This window comes from Pholis gunnellus (genome assembly GCF_910591455.1).
Source record: "Pholis gunnellus genome assembly, chromosome: 14".
In the NCBI taxonomy this organism is placed as follows: Eukaryota; Metazoa; Chordata; class Actinopteri; order Perciformes; family Pholidae; genus Pholis; species Pholis gunnellus.
This window is the reverse complement of record NC_136541.1, coordinates 317,838-336,689: the sequence shown is the minus strand read 5'-3', so window position 1 is coordinate 336,689 and position 18,852 is coordinate 317,838. Positions and strand designations below refer to the sequence as shown.

Here is an 18,852-nt window from a genome sequence, read left to right as displayed (position 1 = left end):
TCATCATCTTCATCTTCATCTTCATCTTCATCTTCATCATTGGCCCCATTCACAGAGGCGTCTGAGCGCGTGCAGAGCCCCCCCCCCCCCCCCCCCCCCCCCCCCCCCCCGACACTCACACCGATGTATAAAATAGAAACAGCTCTTGTGTTTCTATTTGACTGAAGAGGCACAAAGAGACACAGCAGAGCTGAGAGGTGGATGAAGACAGACAGACAGACAGAGAGACAGAGAGAGAGACAGACAGAGAGACAGAGAGACAGACAGAGAGAGAGACAGAGAGACAGACAGAGAGACAGAGAGACAGAGAGACAGAGAGACAGAGAGACAGACAGCAGCTCTGCAGGACGATCAGGTAAGAGAACAATGTTTTGTATTTTCATTTTATTAAATCTGTGCAGACCTTTATAATCGTCCAGTGCATTAAGATAATATATATGTGCATAGAACCACTAATGTAATTTATGCATAATAAATATAAGCAAACATGTAAATGGTATAAATAAAGCATGAATAAATAACTACAGATATATTCGTGTACATAGACACACAAGTTCCTGCTCGTTGTAAACTTTGAGTGTCAGTTATTTCAAAACTTTATCGAACCTAATAAATCCTAAAAGATTCATTGTAACGACCCGGCAGCGAGCGGTGAACAGCTGTTTGTGTGAAGTCTCTTCCGTCTCTTCCTGTTTCCTTCCCCTACAGTCCCCTGGGTCCTAAGTCCCTCCATGTACAGCTTCTCATCACCCTCTATGTACCAACGTACATTTATAACAAACACCACACATGTTACGCTAATCAGCGTAGCATAGTGTCTGACCAACACACCAACAAATAAATGATTCATTTAAATTATTGTTTAGAGTTTTTAAAGTGTTTAGTTTGTAATATGTATGAATATATATGTACATATATATATATATATATATATATACATATATATATATATATATATATGTATATATATATATATATATATATATATGTATATATATATATATATATATATGTATATATATATATATATGTATATATATATATATATATATATATGTGTATATATATGTGTATATATATATGTATACATAAGCCTCCTGTCTTCCTTCAGGTTGTACCTGATGAAGATGAAGATGAAGATGAAGGTGTTGCTGTGGGTCGTTGCTCTGCTCGGCCTCCTCCTCCCTCGCTCTGCTGACTCTCGACCCGTCGACTCCTCCTCCTCCACCGCCGGCCTCCGTCGCCTGCTCCTCCTCCCCCGACCGCTGCTGCTCCACCTGGGGGAGGAGTTGTCCCTCCAGGTGGGCGGAGGTGGAGGCTCCTCCTCTCTGGCGGTGGGCGGAGCTCAGGAGGAGGAGGAGGTGGAGAAGTGGAGGAGGTCTGAGGAGCCTCCCATCTCTCTGGATCTGACCTTCCACCTCCTCAGAGGAGTCCTGGAGATGGCTCGAGCCGAGCAGATCGCCCAGCAGGCCGACAGCAACCGCAAGATGATGGACACCTTCGGGAAGTAGTCCTCCAACTACTGAGGTCGTCTGATTGGTCGGTTTCATGTTTCAGCTGCTTCCACTTCAACTCCTTTCACTGGACAGTTGCACTACTTTCACTATTTACATTAAAAATGTTCAATTGGAACCTAAACTTCAAACAGAATTCATCTCTAACGGTAGATTATTGATATCGAGATGAAAAAAGTACTTATTCATCCATCAAAAGGTAATAAATACTGAAATAAATAAATAAAATTCATTAATAAATATTCAAATGTTTAACTAAAATAATACATATTTTTCTCTTCTGTGTTTTTCTTCATTTATTTATTGATTTACTGATTAATTGCATAATTTTTTTAATTCAAGTATGAATTTAATTACTTGTGTTTGCATAAATTATAGCTTTCATTTAGAAGACTTAAGGCATATAACACTATAAACACATATATGTATATATATATGTACATATATATATACATATATGTACATATATGTACATATATGTATATATATATGTACATATATGTATATATATGTACATATATATACATATATGTACATATATGTATATATATGTGGATATAACCTTTGAGTGGAATCTTCACAGTAAAGGATTGGATTTGATTTTATTGTATACCTGAATGTGTTTGTTGGTAATTAAAACAGGTGTGAACATTTAATATTTACAATAAAACTTTTCAAAGTCACGTCTTCTTCTGCTGCCGGCTCACCGAACTTTATTTACACAAACACTCACCAGAGCACCAAACGTAGATTCATCCACCGCTTTCTCATTCATGTTGTTCAAGTGTTTTTCACAAGAGAAGTATCATTTGATTATTTTTAACGTTTCAGAAATGAGTGACAAGAAGAAGAAGAATGTCACCTTCTTCTTCTACAGAATTTATAGAAGTAGTTTGAGTTAGTTAGCGGGTTAGCTTGTCCATCTATAGAGCTAGCTAGTGAGCTAGCTCCGGGTGAAGTCGTCTCCTAGCGTTGAGGAGCCAGAGGGACCGTAGACCTGAATCTGTATCCAGTGCAACGTTAGCATGAAACCTGGTGGAATTAGCAGGCGAGCTAACCATCCAAATTAGTAAAATGTAACAACGTAATGCCTCATACACACCGTTGTAGGAAAGCACATCAATATTTGATGGGATTATTCAAGTGATGGAAGCTCGGTGGTGTTAGCAAGCTAGCTTAGCATCAAGTTCATTTCACCGTTTTGAGAATCACACGGTTTTTGTTCGTCTTAAAACAGACGCACTCAAAGTTCATCAGGAAAATTTATTTTACATTTTAACAGAAAACATTCAGATCTTCTATTTAACAATTAAATAATGAAAAAGAAACAGTGAAGTCAGAGAAGAAGACTGGAGACTGATCCAGATCCGGGACTCATGATCCTGAACCTGGTTTTACTTCTGGTTGAGCCAACTGAAGGAGAAGACGTGCTTTGTTCCATCTTTGTCCTCTGATTCATTCTGCTGATCAGACTGAAGAAGAAGAAGAAGAAGAAGAAAAAGAAGAAGAAAAAGAAGAAAAAGAGGAAGAAGAGGAAGAAGAAAAAGAGGAAGAGGAAGAAGGAGTAGATTTGATTTTTAAATTCCTTTTATTGATCCAGGACAGATCACGGTCACGTCATCAATTCAAAATAAATAAATAAAAACAACTCCTTCACCCACAGAAACACCAACATCTCACATGAACAATCATCCTTTTACTTCAGTCATCGGTCCATCAGAACCTCCACTACTACAACTAAACACCAAAAACAACTGAGGCTCAGAGAACCTACAGAGAGACACTGAGTCTTTTTAACAAGTCTACCTTTCTGTGTTTTTCTAAGAACAGTGATGTGTTTTTTAAGGCGGAAACGCTTCTTCTCATCCAGAAGGTCAAAGCTGAACATTTTCATAACTACGTTGACTGATGTGATGAATTTGGGGAAGTCACTGAAGTGATCGCTGACTTTCATAAAAAAAACGTTCACCAACGTGTGAACTGTTTTTCTCTCAGCAGAGTATTTGGGACCAAAGACAAACAAAACAAACAAAAAAAACTTTCCAAGACCCTGGAACCACCTTTTAAAAAGTTCAAACAGTGCTGACAGTCGAGGACACTGAAGGAACAGATGTATAAGAGTCACTCTGGGAACAGCTCTGGATCAAGGTGCTCTGTACCCGTTTGTGGCTATCGCCCCGTGTCCGACCCTCCACTGGAGGTCTGCTGTCCGCTTTCCAACGGGCAGCTTGTGCAGAGACCTCCAGCTGCCTTCAGGAGAAACATCTGGACCAAAGAACTCAGTCCACCTCGACTCCTTCGTCCCCGTCAAAGAGCGCCGGTTGACGACCTTGACGCAGGCGTGGTAGACGGCTTCTTTGCCCACATCCTGGAACTTGTCCAGGTGCGGGGTTGTGAAGGTGAGCAGCTGACTCCCCTCTTCCTGCCGCTCCCCCACAGAGGGGGAGATAAACAGAGAGGGGAAGCAGGACTCAAAGCCGTCACACCACTGGTCTCACAGAGACTCTGGGGTCTGGACAGGGCGGCACAGACCTCCTCCACCGCTCTGTTGATCAGCTGAGGTGACGCTGCCGTCGTCTCTCAGGACGTCCATCGATGTCGCCGTCATCCTCATCAGACGGCTCAGCGTGGTGCAGCCAGCCTCTCTGAGACTCGCTGGCAGGCTGGCAGATTGCAGAGTTTGAGATTTTATAAAGTTGTTAAAGGAACAAAGGTTCCTCAAACAACCACATTCCAGGAACCTCATGTGTGGCCCGTGTGGTCTTGAAGATCTTCACGCCTGCAGGGCAGCGCTGTAGAATGATGTTAGTCCCGTAAGGTCCAAAGTCTCTGGGTGCAGGAGGAACAGCTGCTTGTCGACCGCCCAGCTCTCCTCAGCAGCAGTCGAGCTGTGATGAACCAGCCTGGGCCACAGACGGAGTCCTTGAGCTGTCTGGAGTCTAAAGGAGGCCATGTTGGACTGGATGTGGATCAGTCCGTGTCCCTCTTCATCAACAGGCAGGTACAGAGCTGCTGCCCGGGCCCAGTGCTCGCCAGACCAGAAAAAGTCTACGATGGATCTCTGGACGTCCTCCATCAGGCCTCTTTGTGGCGTCAGAGCGATGAGTCTGCGCCACAGAGTCGAGGCAACTAAGTTATTGGCAACCAGAACTCTTCCTCTATACGACAACTGGGGTAGCAACTATTTCCATTTAGAAAAACGAGCGCACTCTTTCTCCTTCACTCCCTCACAGGTCTTTGCTTGAAAGCCCTCGTTGCCCAAAAAAACTCCCAGGACTTTCAGTCCCTCTTTCCCCCAGACCAGTCCAGACCAGACCAGTCCAGACCAGTCCAGTCCACCAGCAGACCAGGCGCTGCCCGTCCCTCCACTGTCCCACCAACAAGGCTTCACTCTTGGCCCAGTTCACTCATGCAGATGATGCCTTTTCATAAAACGATAAGGCATCCTGCAAACATTGAACGTCCTTCTGACTGTTGACAAAGACACACACATCATCTGCATAAGCAGATACAAGAGGAGGACGATGAAGACCGGAGGACCCGGCAGTGAGAGACCGCTGAGTCCACCTCTCAACCTGCACAGAGGGCTCAATGGCTGAGCTATATAACTGACCTGAAATAGGAAAACCCCATCTTCTCCCTCGCTGTACAGGGGTTGGTCGACTCAGCCCCGCCCCCGTCTTCACCATACATTGAGCACCACTGTACAATAATCCAACCCAAGCCAGAAAACCGTCACCAAAACCAAAAGCCTGAGTGCAGAACACAGATATGAGTGATCCACGCTGTCAAAGGCTTTCTCCTGATCCAAACACACAACACCAACGTTTACATTATTGTTCCTGCACAAGTCCAAAGTGTCCATACTTGTCCTGTCAGGTGCACAATATGTCTGGTCTGAATGTACCACTAAGTCCAGGTTGCCCTTGAGTCTCTTTGATAAGGCTCTGGTCAGCACCTTATAGTCAGTACAGAGGAGGACCACCGGCCTCCAGGTCCTGAGTAACACCAGGTCTCCTTTCTTTGGCAGCAGGGAAAGCACCGCTCGCTGGCAGGAGACAGGAAGTGATCCAGTTCCGAAACACTCCAAAAGAACACTATGCAAGTCATGTCCAAGTATGTTCCAGAAGCATTTGTAGAAGTCTGCGGAGAGACCATCAATCCCTGGTGCCTTACCCGATGCCATCTGATTAACAGCAGCCGTCAAATCCTCCAGAGTCAGCCCACAATCCAGAGCAGCTTTCTCCTCTGGGCTGAGCTGAGGAAGCCCCTCCAGAAGCTCCTGCCGACACTCCGTGCTGCACTGCTCCGCCCCAAAGAGGTCAGCGTAGAACTCCAGGGCACGGTTCCTCATCTCGCCCGGGCTGGTGGTCACTCTGCCTCCTGGAAGCCTAAGGCAGGTCATCTGCTTCCTCTGTGCCACCGATCTCTCCAGGTTGAAGAAGAAAGAGCTCGGGGCGTCCATGTCCTTCAGCTGGAGGAAGCGAGACCTGACCAGAGCTCCCCAGAGCTGCAAAAAACACGAACCCACCACAGCTTCAGAGAACTAGAGTCAGTTTTTCTGCTTTTCCAAATCAGCCCAAAAAGCTCAAAGCTCTTGCAGAAAGTAGTGTCCTGCAGGCGTTTGTTGTTGAAGAGCCAGCAGGACTTGACCCTTGACCTGGTGAAGTGATCAGCTGTACGGTGATGATGTGGTCACTGAAGCCAAGTGGACTGATGCTGCTGTGGAGCAATCTGGAGCTGAGACCCTGTGAGATGTATATCCGGTCTAACCTGGCTGCACTCACCCTGTTGTTGTTGACCCTCATGTGTACGGTCTGGATTGTGGATGTTTGGTTCTGCATGCGTCTAGCAGGTCTAGATGTGTGATGACCCTGTTCAGGCTGTGAGGTGATTGTGGACGTGGTTCCTCACCGGTCCGGTCTACAGTACAGTCCAAAGTGCAGTTAAAATCACCACCAGTAAAGGTTGTTGATGATGGTTCTTTAGTTCATTGTCCAGGATGTCCTCTCTCTCTGTTCCCTGGTTCGGTGCAGAAATATTGACAAAGCAGAATATTGAGCTCTCAATTTCTCCTCCACCGTCACGCTGGTACCCGGACGATCCTCACTCACTGCCGGAGAGACGGAGGAGGCGTCTCTGAGGACGCCGTTCCTCCCAAAAACACCTCGACAAAGCCCCGATCACTCACCACACACACCAGTGAACCCGTTAAAGAGACTCAGCTGATCATCCGCCTCAACAGAGGAAGAACCAGTGAAAGACCCGAAGACCAGGAACCATCCACAGCTAGAGCCACTCACACCTCCACCTCCACCTCCACCTCCACCTCCACACTCACACTCACAGGAGGAGGAGGAGGAGGAGAAAGAGAAGAAGAAAGAGAGGATGTAGGAGAAGAAGAAGAAGAAGAAGAGGAAAAAGAAGAAGAACGAGTAGATTGTTCATAATTCTATTTGAATTGAAAACATTTGATTTTAAAATGAAAACATTTATTTTTATTTAATGATTCTTTATCTCCAGAAACGTAAAGTTTCCTATAATTTAATTGTGATTATATTTGTAACAGATTAAAATGTGATTCAATTGAATAAATACAAATCTAAATAAATGAATAAATGTTAATTGTTGAACTTTTGACTTCATGTTCCTGAATGCAGCGTGTGATGTCATACCTGAGGGGCGGGGCTTGCGGTGGATGTGGGCAGAGGGGGCGGGGCCTGTGTGGTTAAAGAGGCGGGGGGTTTCGTCAGCGACGTCACGGTGGGCGGGGTCTCTAAGGGTCTCTGAGGGGGCGGGGCTGAGAGTTGAACACCTATAGGCTGAACGGGAGACAGAGGCGACTGCTGATTGGCTGAGCTCGTCCCTCTGACCCCCACCGCCTCTTCTTCATCCTCATCGTCGTCTTCATCACCTGAGGAGACAGCGTGGATGTGAAAGCAGCTCTCTGATTGGACGGTCACATGACTTCCTATTTCTTACGTTTGATGAAGTCGACTTTCATCAGCGCTCGTCTCTGAGGCTCAAAGTCAGCGATGAAGTGCTCCATGTTCTCGTATCCAGGCTGCACTGTGTCCATGTGAGCCGTGCTGCAGCCCTCCAGCATCCTGGAGATGATCCACTTTATTATTATTAATAATAATATATATATCTATTAATGCTAACATTAATACTAATTAATACTGTTATTGTTGTTGTTCACATGTTGGTAAAGACTCACTTCTGTAGCAGAGGTTTGGTCGTCTGTGGAAGAAAAGTTATTAAAGTTAATAAATATTATTTCATTCATAATGTTTAAAATACCTGCATTTTAAACTAAGTATTCACATATATATATATATATATATATATATATATATATATATATATATATATATATATATATAAATACTACAGTGTAGAAATACTACAGAGTAGAAATACAATAAGTGAAAATCTTACTGAAGTAAAAGCACAAAAGTATTCACATCAGAAAATACGATGAACCAAAAGTAAAAGTACTCGTGAATAATATTATATTATTGTATTATAATTATTGATCGTTGACATGTTCATCACTTTAAAGGTGAATATTATTCTAATGACTTTATATAATCTATAATATTACATCATCATTTATTAGTAATATTAATCTGCAAAGTAACTACAAATATTGAACACGTGAAAGTACTGAACTGAAGTACTAGTACCTCAGAATTGGACTTGTACATAGTGTACTTAGAGTAACTTTACTGAGTTACTTTGCAGGATAACTTCATGAAGTATTAATAAGTCTAATACTTGTGTTTTTAAGAAGTACACAGAAGTACTCGGTGAGTACTGAGAAGAACTACGACATCACTTCCTGTCTGTCGCGGTGCGTTCAGGGTCACCTGCAGGAACACGGCCATCTCGGGCTCGTCCATGGTCTGGATGGCGGTCTCCAGCTGCTTGGCGCTGGTCTCCAGGTGTTCGCTGTACTTCCTCCTCAGACCTCTCAGGTAGTCCAGCTTCTCCTCCTGCTCACAGCTGATCCTCACCGTCATCTCACCTTTCCTCTCCTCCAGCAGCGCGAACAGCTGGTCGAACGTCTCGCACACCTTCGACTTCTGTCTGCGGCCGTTCTCCTGAGAACAGTGAGTCAGCGTAATACAGGTGAGTCAGCGTAATACAGGTGAGTCAGCATAATACAGGTGAGTCAGCATAATACAGGTGAGTCAGCACAATACAGGTGAGTCAGCGTAATACAGGTGAGTCAGCATAATACAGGTGAGTCAGCATAATACAGGTGAGTCAGCACAATACAGGTGAGTCAGCACAATACAGGTGAGTCAGCGTAATACAGGTGAGTCAGCGTAATACAGGTGAGTCAGCGTAATACAGGTGAGTCAGCACAATACAGGTGAGTCAGCACAATACAGGTGAATCAGCGTAATACAGGTGAGTCAGCGTAATACAGGTGAGTCAGCGTAATACAGGTGAGTCAGCATAATACAGGTGAGTCAGCATAATACAGGTGAGTCAGCATAATACAGGTGAGTCAGCACAATACAGGTGAGTCAGCATAATACAGGTGAGTCAGCATAATACAGGTGAGTCAGCGCAATACAGGTGAGTCAGCATAATACAGGTGAGTCAGCATAATACAGGTGAGTCAGCGCAATACAGGTGAGTCAGCATAATACAGGTGAGTCAGCGCAATACAGGTGAGTCAGCATAATACAGGTGAGTCAGCACAATACAGGTGAGTCAGCATAATACAGGTGAGTCAGCACAATACAGGTGAGTCAGCACAATACAGGTGAGTCAGCATAATACAGGTGAGTCAGCACAATACAGGTGAGTCAGCATAATACAGGTGAGTCAGCACAATACAGGTGAGTCAGCATAATACAGGTGAGTCAGCGTAGTACAGGTGAGTCAGCACAATACAGGTGAGTCAGCATAATACAGGTGAGTCAGCACAATACAGGTGAGTCAGCATAGTACAGGTGAGTCAGTTTAAGACTCACGTTGACGGTTGTGCAGGTTTCCTCCAGCTGACTGATGACAGCCTGAGTTCTCTCATTGTTTCCAACTAACATGGAGATACAGTCAGTCAACTCAACCCACACACACACACACACACACACACACACACACACAGACACACACACACACACACACACACACAGACACACACAGACACACGTTAACAGAGAGAAAAATTATACCAGATTATGACAGAACCTGTCTGTGTTATGAACCTGTCTGTGGTATGAACCTGTCTGTGGTGTGAACCTGTCTGTGGTGTAAACCTGTCTGTGGTATGAACCTGTCTGTGGTGTGAACCTGTCTGTGGTATGAACCTGTCTGTGGTGTAAACCTGTCTGTAGTATGAACCTGTCTGTGGTGTAAACCTGTCTGTGGTATGAACCTGTCTGTGGTATGAACCTGTCTGTGGTGTAAACCTGTCTGTGGTGTAAACCTGTCTGTGGTATGAACCTGTCTGTGGTATAAACCTATCTGTGGTGTAAACCTGTCTGTGGTGTAAACCTGTCTGTGGTATGAACCTGTCTGTGGTGTAAACCTGTCTGTGGTGTAAACCTGTCTGTGGTGTAAACCTGTCTGTGGTATGAACCTGTCTGTGGTATAAACCTGTCTGTGGTGTAAACCTGTCTGTGGTGTAAACCTGTCTGTGGTATGAACCTGTCTGTGTTATAAACCTGTCTGTGTTATAAACCTGTCTGTGGTGTAAACCTGTCTGTGTTATAAACCTGTCTGTGGTATGAACCTGTCTGTGTTATAAACCTGTCTGTGGTGTAAACCTGTCTGTGTTATAAACCTGTCTGTGGTGTAAACCTGTCTGTGGTATAAACCTGTCTGTGTTATAAACCTGTCTGTGGTGTAAACCTGTCTGTGTTATAAACCTGTCTGTGGTATGAACCTGTCTGTGTTATAAACCTGTCTGTGGTGTAAACCTGTCTGTGTTATAAACCTGTCTGTGGTGTAAACCTGTCTGTGTTATAAACCTGTCTGTGGTATAAACCTGTCTGTGGTGTAAACCTGTCTGTGGTGTAAACCTGTCTGTGGTGTAAACCTGTCTGTGTTATAAACCTGTCTGTGGTGTAAACCTGTCTGTGTTATAAACCTGTCTGTGGTGTAAACCTGTCTGTGGTATGAACCTGTCTGTGGTGTAAACCTGTCTGTGGTGTAAACCTGTCTGTGGTATGAACCTGTCTGTGGTGTAAACCTGTCTGTGGTGTAAACCTGTCTGTGGTGTAAACCTGTCTGTGGTATGAACCTGTCTGTGGTGTAAACCTGTCTGTGGTGTAAACCTGTCTGTGGTATGAACCTGTCTGTGGTGTAAACCTGTCTGTGGTGTAAACCTGTCTGTGGTGTGAACCTGTCTGTGGTATGAACCAGGTGTGAGACAGCGTTACCTTCTGCTTGAGGAAGATGTCGTCCAGCGGAGCGACCTCACAGTCTTTGTGAGCTCCGAACACTTTGCACAGAGAACAGGTGGGAGCGCTGCAGGTTACACAGTAGATGTTGATCTTCTCCTCTTCATGTGTCTCACACATCGGCTGCTCCAGCTTCTCCTCTGGGACCGGTCTACTGCTCAGAGAGACAGACAGGGAGAGAATAATACTTCATATGGATCATTTAAATACATTTATACATCCATGTTCCTCCTCTTATCCGGGGTCGGGTCTTGGTGGCAGCAGCCCAGCAGGCTGACCCAGACTTCCCTCTGCAGCATGTTGCAGCTCATTCTGGGGGATCGAGGCGTTCCCAGGCCAGCTGGGAGATATAATCCCTCCAGCTGTTCTGGGTCTTGTAATGGTAAAATGTATTCTAGTATATTGGGATGTTTTGGAAGATGGGTGTTCTACTGAGGGGAAGGTACGAGATGCAGATAAACACAGCATTCCTACAGAGGTGAATCAGGTCATAAAACCTAGGTCCTGTTTTCCAGTGTTGATGTTTATATATATCTTTTATATATCTCATATGAATAAAGTAATGAATATATAAAGAGAGACAGACAGGAGGGGACCCTCACTCAGCAGACCATAGTTTATTAAAGTTGATTGGTCTCCATGTGAGAGAGAAACATCCAATCACAGCGACTTACTGCTGTCAGTGGAAACATGTTGTTGTTGTTGTTGTTGTGAAACTGTGACTCAGCAGAAACAGGAGCTGAACAGTTTCATCACACTTGTGTGAAAACATCTGTTAAACTGTGATGTCACGTTATCCATCTGTGTGATGTCATTGGACCTGGAAGGACTTTAAATACACAAACTTACCAAAATAAAAGCCAAGAATTAAAAAAAAAGAGTGTGTATTACCAGGTGTGTACAGGTGTGTGTGTGTGTTACCTGGTGCTTCCCTGTTTGTACATGTCGATGATGTTCTCCACCAGCAGGTTCCTCTGCAGCCCGTAGACTCCGTGTCGATCCAGAACCACCTCATGTCGGCAGGACGGGCAGCGGAAGCGTCCGCCGGACGTCACTGTGGAGCCGCTCCTCGTAGACAGGTAGGGATTGGACGCCTGCAGGTGGGCGGAGTCACACAGGTAGACGGTTAGTAAATGAGCTAATGTTAGCCAGCATCTCTGCTGAGACGTCCTCTAGGAAGCTGTGTGTGTCTGTGTGAGTGTGTGTGTGTGGGTGTGTCTGTGTGAGTGTGTGTGTGTCTGTGTGTGTGTGTGTCTGTGTGTGTGTGTGTCTGTGTGTGTGTGTGTCTGTGTTTGTGTGTGTCTGTGTTTGTTCGTGTGTGTCTGTGTTTGTGTGTGTGTGTCTGTGTTTGTGCGTGTGTGTCTGTCACCTGGAACACGTCGTTGGCACACTTGCGACAGAGGTTGTGCTGACAGGGCAGAATGACCACCGGCTTGGTGAACATCTCCAGACAGATCGGACAGACGAGCTGCTTCTCTAGGCTCTCCATGACGACGAAGAGGAGGAGGAAGAGGAGGAAGAGGAGGAAGAGGAGCCACCCGGATAGGAAATAAAAAGAGATGAAGTCCAAGAGAGAGAAGTAAAGCAGCAGCAGCAGAGGCCTGTTGGAGGCCTTCAGGCGGCAGAGTGAGAGCTCGGTCTGTTTTTAGACGGACAGACGTCAGGTGTTGCCATGCCGACATGCCCTTATATGTCAAAGGTCACGAGGAGGCGTGACAAAGGGGGGGGGGTATTAAAGGGACAGTGCAGTTATGAAGGAGAATCCTCCTGAGTTCATGAGAACAGATCCAGGAGGATCCTTGTGGATTCTGTGGACCAGATCTTCACCCTTCAGGTCTCTATGAAGGGTTCACAGGAGCTCATCCAGTCTACACTTTTTATGGACGTGGAGAAGGTTCCACCAGTGATGTTCCACCAGTGAAGTTCCACCAGTGAAGTTCCACCAGTGAAGTTCCACCAGTGAAGTTCCACCAGTGAAGTTCCACCAGTGATGTTCCACCAGTGAAGTTCCACCAGTGAAGTTCCACCAGTGATGTTCCACCAGTGATGTTCCACCAGTGAAGTTCCACCAGTGATGTTCCACCAGTGAAGTTCCACCAGTGATGTTCCACCAGTGAAGTTCCACCAGTGAAGTTCCACCAGTGAAGTTCCACCAGTGATGTTCCACCAGTGAAGTTCCACCAGTGATGTTCCACCAGTGAAGTTCCACCAGTGAAGTTCCACCAGTGATGTTCCACCAGTAAAGTTCCACCAGTGATGTTCCACCAGTGATGTTCCACCAGTGAAGTTCCACCAGTGAAGTTCCACCAGTGATGTTCCACCAGTGAAGTTCCACCAGTGATGTTCCACCAGTGATGTTCCACCAGTGATGTTCAACCAGTGAAGTTCCACCAGTGAAGTTCCACCAGTGAAGTTCCACCAGTGATGTTCCACCAGTGAAGTTCCACCAGTGATGTTCCACCAGTGAAGTTCCACCAGTGATGTTCCACCAGTGAAGTTCCACCAGTGAAGTTCCACCAGTGATGTTCCACCAGTGAAGTTCCACCAGTGATGTTCCACCAGTGAAGTTCCACCAGTGAAGTTCCACCAGTGATGTTCCACCAGTGAAGTTCCACCAGTGATGTTCCACCAGTGATGTTCCACCAGTGAAGTTCCACCAGTGAAGTTCCACCAGTGATGTTCCACCAGTGATGTTCCACCAGTGATGTTCCACCAGTGAAGTTCCACCAGTGATGTTCCACCAGTGATGTTCCACCAGTGATGTTCAACCAGTGAAGTTCCACCAGTGAAGTTCCACCAGTGATGTTCCACCAGTGATGTTCCACCAGTGATGTTCCACCAGTGATGTTCCAGTGTGAGTGAGAGATCGTCAAGTGTGTCGTGGGGAAAATGTCCAATTTCACTTAATGGACCAAAAAAATATGATTTAGTTGCTGCAAATGATGTTCCATTGTTGAGCGTCTGAGCTGCGATGTAGTGACTGGATTAGTAGTAATACTCCTCCAGACCAGAGGGGGCAGCAGGGAGCGCAGTAAGGACCTCGTTAATTTAAGACAGTAGAATTATGACGCGAGAGGTTGAGGTGACAAGACGAACAGCGATGGAGAAATATTTGAAAAGGAAAAACACAGACTCTGAACTGACACGTGTGATCACAGACATGTCTGCATAAAATATGATAATATGATAATACATCTGCATAAAATATGTTTATTATGTTTATTAAATGTTGACCCTGTTTGGCCCTCAACGTAGTCCCAGTGTTTAGTTGTGGCCTCTCTGTGATTGGGTTATATGCTGTATTATGCTAAATGGTGTCATTGTGTAACTTTGTTGGATCTTTTTAATGTAAAAAATGTGCCACGGCTCAGAAAAGGTTGAAAAGCACTGTTCTATGAGTCCTGTGGGGGGGGGGGGGGGGGGGGGGGGGGGGCTGTGATGACCTCATCAGGAACCGGATAAGAAGAAGAAGATGATGATGGTGATGATGATGATCTGAGTGGAACCCTTTATATCAGTAGATGATGCATTGACACTTTATTCATGATCATTAAGAAGAGAAACTTCTGGTCACAGGTTCAGATTTTTAAATGCAGCGAGTCATCGAATAAATACATCATCACATGACATCATCATTCTGTGACCAACAGGAAACACACGTCCAAACCAAAACATTATTTACATCACGATTATATAGTTTAATCAACATTAAATATGGAATTAGAGACAGAAGCTCCGCCTCCTCTCCTGTCAACATCACTCAAATCAACCAAACAACCAATCACAGCCTGAGTTTAGTTTACATGTTTACATGTGATGCACTGCAACAGATTCAAAGAGACGTAACAAAACAGATAAAAAAAGGATCAACGTATGATGTCAGAACCCCCCCCCCCATGATGATGCGTTTCCTGTCTCATGTGTGGGTGTCTCATATCTAAGCCCCGCCCCCCCATGATGATGCGTTTCCTGTCTCATGTGTAGGTGTCTCATATCTAAGCCCCGCCCCCCCATGATGATGCGTTTCCTGTCTCATGTGTGGGTGTCTCATATCTAAGCCCCGCCCCCCCATGATGATGCGTTTCCTGTCTCATGTGTAGGTGTCTCATATCTAAGCCCCGCCCCCCCATGATGATGCGTTTCCTGTCTCATGTGTAGGTGTCTCATATCTAAGCCCCTCCCCCCATGATGATGCGTTTCCTGTCTCATGTGTAGGTGTCTCATATCTAAGCCCCTCCCCCCCATGATGATGCGTTTCCTGTCTCATGTGTGGGTGTCTCATATCTAAGCCCCTCCCCCCATGATGATGCGTTTCCTGTCTCATGTGTAGGTGTCTCATATCTAAGCCCCGCCCCCCCATGATGATGCGTTTCCTGTCTCATGTGTAGGTGTCTCCATATCTTCGATGTCCATCAGTGATCAGCTGAGTTTTCTCTCCAGCGTTCGTCGGCTGCTGAACGATCGGAGCTTCAACGTCTGCAGACAAACAAACTAAAATATAAATATGAATAAAATACAAAAGAATTATTTCAATAAATGCATTGTTTAAATTGTGATTAAAACGCCTCAACAGCGACACCTGTAGGATGAAAGGTGTTGTTGTTCTTCTATCAATATAAACTGATTGCTTTCATGCTAATCTGTGATTGGACAATACACTTGAAAGGAGGTCGGACCAATCAGCATCCAGAATACAGTGATGACATCATTGGCCCAGTGATGAGTTCTATTCTGATGATATGATACGATATTGATAATGATGTCATTGAGTCATGAGAGAAACATTTAATCAATAATTGTCCGATAACGGATCATCTGATTGATGAAGCTCAGCATAAAGAGACGAAGAACGCAGGCTGTGTGACCTTCAAAATAAAAGCTCAGAACTTCCTGTCTCACCGTCGTTGCGTAGCTCCTCCTCCAGGTCGTCAGGTGAGACGTAGTCAGGCCCCGCCCCCTCACCTGTGGGCGTCGGCTTCAGTTTCCCACAGCAACAGTTACAGCAGCAGCAGAGACAGCAGCAGCAGTAAAACCCGGTCAGGACCCCACAGACCAGGAACAGGCCCTGAGGGGACAAGGGGACACGTCAGGATCCACTGCAAGACCTGAGACCAGGACCCTGAGGGGACACGTCAGGATCCACCACAAGACCAGGACCAGGACCAGACCCTGAGGGGACAAGGGGACACGTCAGGATCCACTGCAAGACCTGAGAGCAGGACCCTGAGGGGACAAGGGGACACGTCAGGATCCACTGCAAGACCTGAGACCAGGACCCTGAGGGGACAAGGGGTAACATCAGGATCCACTGCAAGACCTGAGACCAGGACCCTGAGTGGACACGTCAGGATCCACCACAAGACCAGGACCAGGACCCTGAGGGGACAAGGGGACACATCAGGATCCACTGCAAGACCTGAGACCAGGACCCTGAGGGGACAAGGGGTAACATCAGGATCCACTGCAAGACCTGAGACCAGGACCCTGAGGGGACAAGGGGACACGTCAGGATCCACTGCAAGACCTGAGACCAGGACCCTGAGGGGACAAGGGGTAACATCAGGATCCACTGCAAGACCAGTACCCTGAGGGGACAAGGGGACACGTCAGGATCCACTACAAGACCTGAGACTAGGACCCTGAGGGGACACGTCAGGATCCACTGCAAGACCAGGACCAGGACCAGACCCTGAGGGGACAAGGGGACACGTCAGGATCCACTACAAGACCTGAGACCAGGACCCTGAGGGGACAAGGGGACACATCAGGATCCACTACAAGACCTGAGACCAGGACCCTGAGGGGACAAGGGGACACGTCAGGATCCACTACAAGACCAGGACCCTGAGAGGACAAGAGGACACGTCAGGATCCACTACAAGACCAGGACCAGACCCTGAGAGGACAACAGGACACATTAGGATCCACTACACGACCTGAGACTGGGACCAGACCCTCACCTTGGCCCACCAGGTGGACAGCATGAAGTAGGTGTTGACGTTGTCCTCTCCGAACTGCTGGGCCACGTAGAGCCCCAGAGACCCGTAGGAGTCATAGATGTTCCTCTTGGTGAGGTCGGACAGGACGGCGTGGGCGCTGTTCAGCTCCTTGAACTTCTCCGCCGCCTCCGGGTTCTCCGGGTTCTTGTCGGGGTGGAACCGCAACGCCAGCTTCCTGCCGCCACACACACACACACACACACACGCCCTCACGTCAACACACACACACCTGTGATCAACAAGGGATCAGCTGAGTGATCACCTGAGGCTCACCTGTAGGACTTCCTGATGTCGTCATGGCTGCAGCCTTTCTCCAGACTCAGGACCTGATACAGAGACTCTCCAGAGGTGGACAAGGTTCTCTGCCTCCCGTCAGACATCCTGAGAGCATCACCTGTAACAGGAGGTCACAATCAGGAGCAAAACTACAACTATAAATCATTATTATGTCACTAAATATATGTACATGTGTATTAGTGATGTACAGCGAGCGGTGAACAGCTGTTTGTGTGGCGTCACTTCCCTACCCTCCTGTCTCACACACACACACACACACACACACACACACACACACACACACACACACACGTCTCGTTACAGGATCAAACGTGACAATATTAAAATGCATATTGTCGTGTTTTTAAATGAACATATCAGCACGAGAGAACAAACTGCTCTTAACTCTTTATTAGCTTAGCTTCCTCGTGCTACACGTTGCTGCCACGGTACAGACTACAGGTTCCATGCTTCCCCTACATTCCCCTGGGTCCTAAGTCCCTCCATGTACAGCTTCTCATCACCCTCTATGTACCAACGTACATTTATAACAAACACCACACATGTTACGCTAATCAGCGTAGCATAGCGTCTGACCAACATACCAACAAATAAATGATTCATTTAAATTATTGTTTTAGAGTTTTTAAAGTGTTTAGTTTGTAATATGTATAATAATCATATCATTTAGTGAGAATGAGAATTTAACAAACATAAAAACGTAGATAGGTTTTTGCAGTTTTCAAGATGTATATTTCAGATCTCTTACACACACTCTTAAACACCGGCTGAATATCTATGATCAGAATCATTATCACTGTGTTATAACTGCTGCTGTGTGAAGAGAATCCTGCTGTTAACAAGAACCTGATGAGTTTAACGTGTTTAAACCAAATGTTGTTGACCTTTAGTTCATAGAGCAGCACTTTAACACACAAGAGCTCAACACACTACTTTAGATTCATTATGAACTTTAACATAACAATGAGATTAATCGAGTTTAAAAATGTTAATCGTTGCCCAGCACTAATATATATATATTTATATAGATATATATATATCTATATTTATATAGATATATATATATATTAACCAGAAGCTGATCTGAAAACAGTTTGTCAAACTCAGGTCCTCGATCTTTTCAAACCAACATGAAGAATATTTCCATCTGATGATCAACGTTCTCCTCAAAGGTTAAAGAATTCACAGTAAGATTTCAATGAGCTCAGGTAGAACACATGATACACCTGATGATGTCACACAGGTGGGAAACATATTCTTCTCACCTGTGAAGGAAACACAGTTAGAGTTGAAGTTAGTAGCTGCCTGTTGGAGCCTGTTGGAGCCTGTTGGAGCCTGTTGGAGCCTGTTGGAGCCTGTTGGAGCCTGTTGGAGCCTCCACCTGAAGCCGAGCTGTCGTCTACCTGTTCAGGTGTTTGCGGTCTGACTGTGGACCGTAGAGGATCTCTGACGGCCTCCATCAAACATTCAGCAGCCGCCCAGCTCAGGTGACCACGAGCTGCCACGCCTGCTCATGTTTCACCGAGACGCTCCGACGCACACATTGTGACAGGGAGGGGAGGTCTCCATGACAACCAGGTGAGTCAGACAGGTAGACAGACATATACTGTACCGTCGCTA

The 18,852-nt window shown here is 45.9% G+C and overlaps 3 protein-coding genes across 3 annotated transcripts; 1 reads left to right on the top strand and 2 right to left on the bottom strand.

Moving 5' to 3' along the window:
* Positions 1 to 1,133: 1,133 nt before the first annotated feature.
* On the top strand, positions 1,134 to 1,511 carry LOC306706439 (uncharacterized protein; the record flags this gene model as incomplete). The annotated part of the gene is made up of 1 exon (XM_079173525.1): positions 1,134 to 1,511. One exon carries the CDS (start codon positions 1,134 to 1,136, stop codon positions 1,509 to 1,511), a length of 378 nt encoding a protein of 125 aa, XP_079029651.1.
* Positions 1,512 to 2,769: 1,258 nt separating this feature from the next.
* Positions 2,770 to 12,574, bottom strand: LOC306705878 (E3 ubiquitin-protein ligase TRIM63-like). The gene is made up of 9 exons (XM_079172751.1): positions 12,306 to 12,574; positions 11,858 to 12,030; positions 10,917 to 11,090; positions 9,506 to 9,602; positions 8,387 to 8,620; positions 7,735 to 7,757; positions 7,497 to 7,621; positions 7,190 to 7,428; positions 2,770 to 2,986 (listed from the first exon to the last, which is right to left on the bottom strand). The coding sequence occupies exons 1-9, from the start codon at positions 12,423 to 12,425 to the stop codon at positions 2,909 to 2,911; spliced, it is 1,263 nt and encodes a 420-aa protein (XP_079028877.1). The 5' UTR covers positions 12,426 to 12,574; the 3' UTR covers positions 2,770 to 2,908.
* Positions 12,575 to 15,314: 2,740 nt separating this feature from the next.
* On the bottom strand, positions 15,315 to 17,315 carry LOC306705714 (dnaJ homolog subfamily C member 5-like; the record flags this gene model as incomplete). Its single annotated transcript, XM_079172540.1, has 4 exons — positions 15,315 to 15,427; positions 15,836 to 16,001; positions 16,897 to 17,110; positions 17,209 to 17,315. 4 exons carry the CDS (start codon positions 17,313 to 17,315, stop codon positions 15,315 to 15,317), a joined length of 600 nt encoding a protein of 199 aa, XP_079028666.1.
* Positions 17,316 to 18,852: the final 1,537 nt, after the last annotated feature.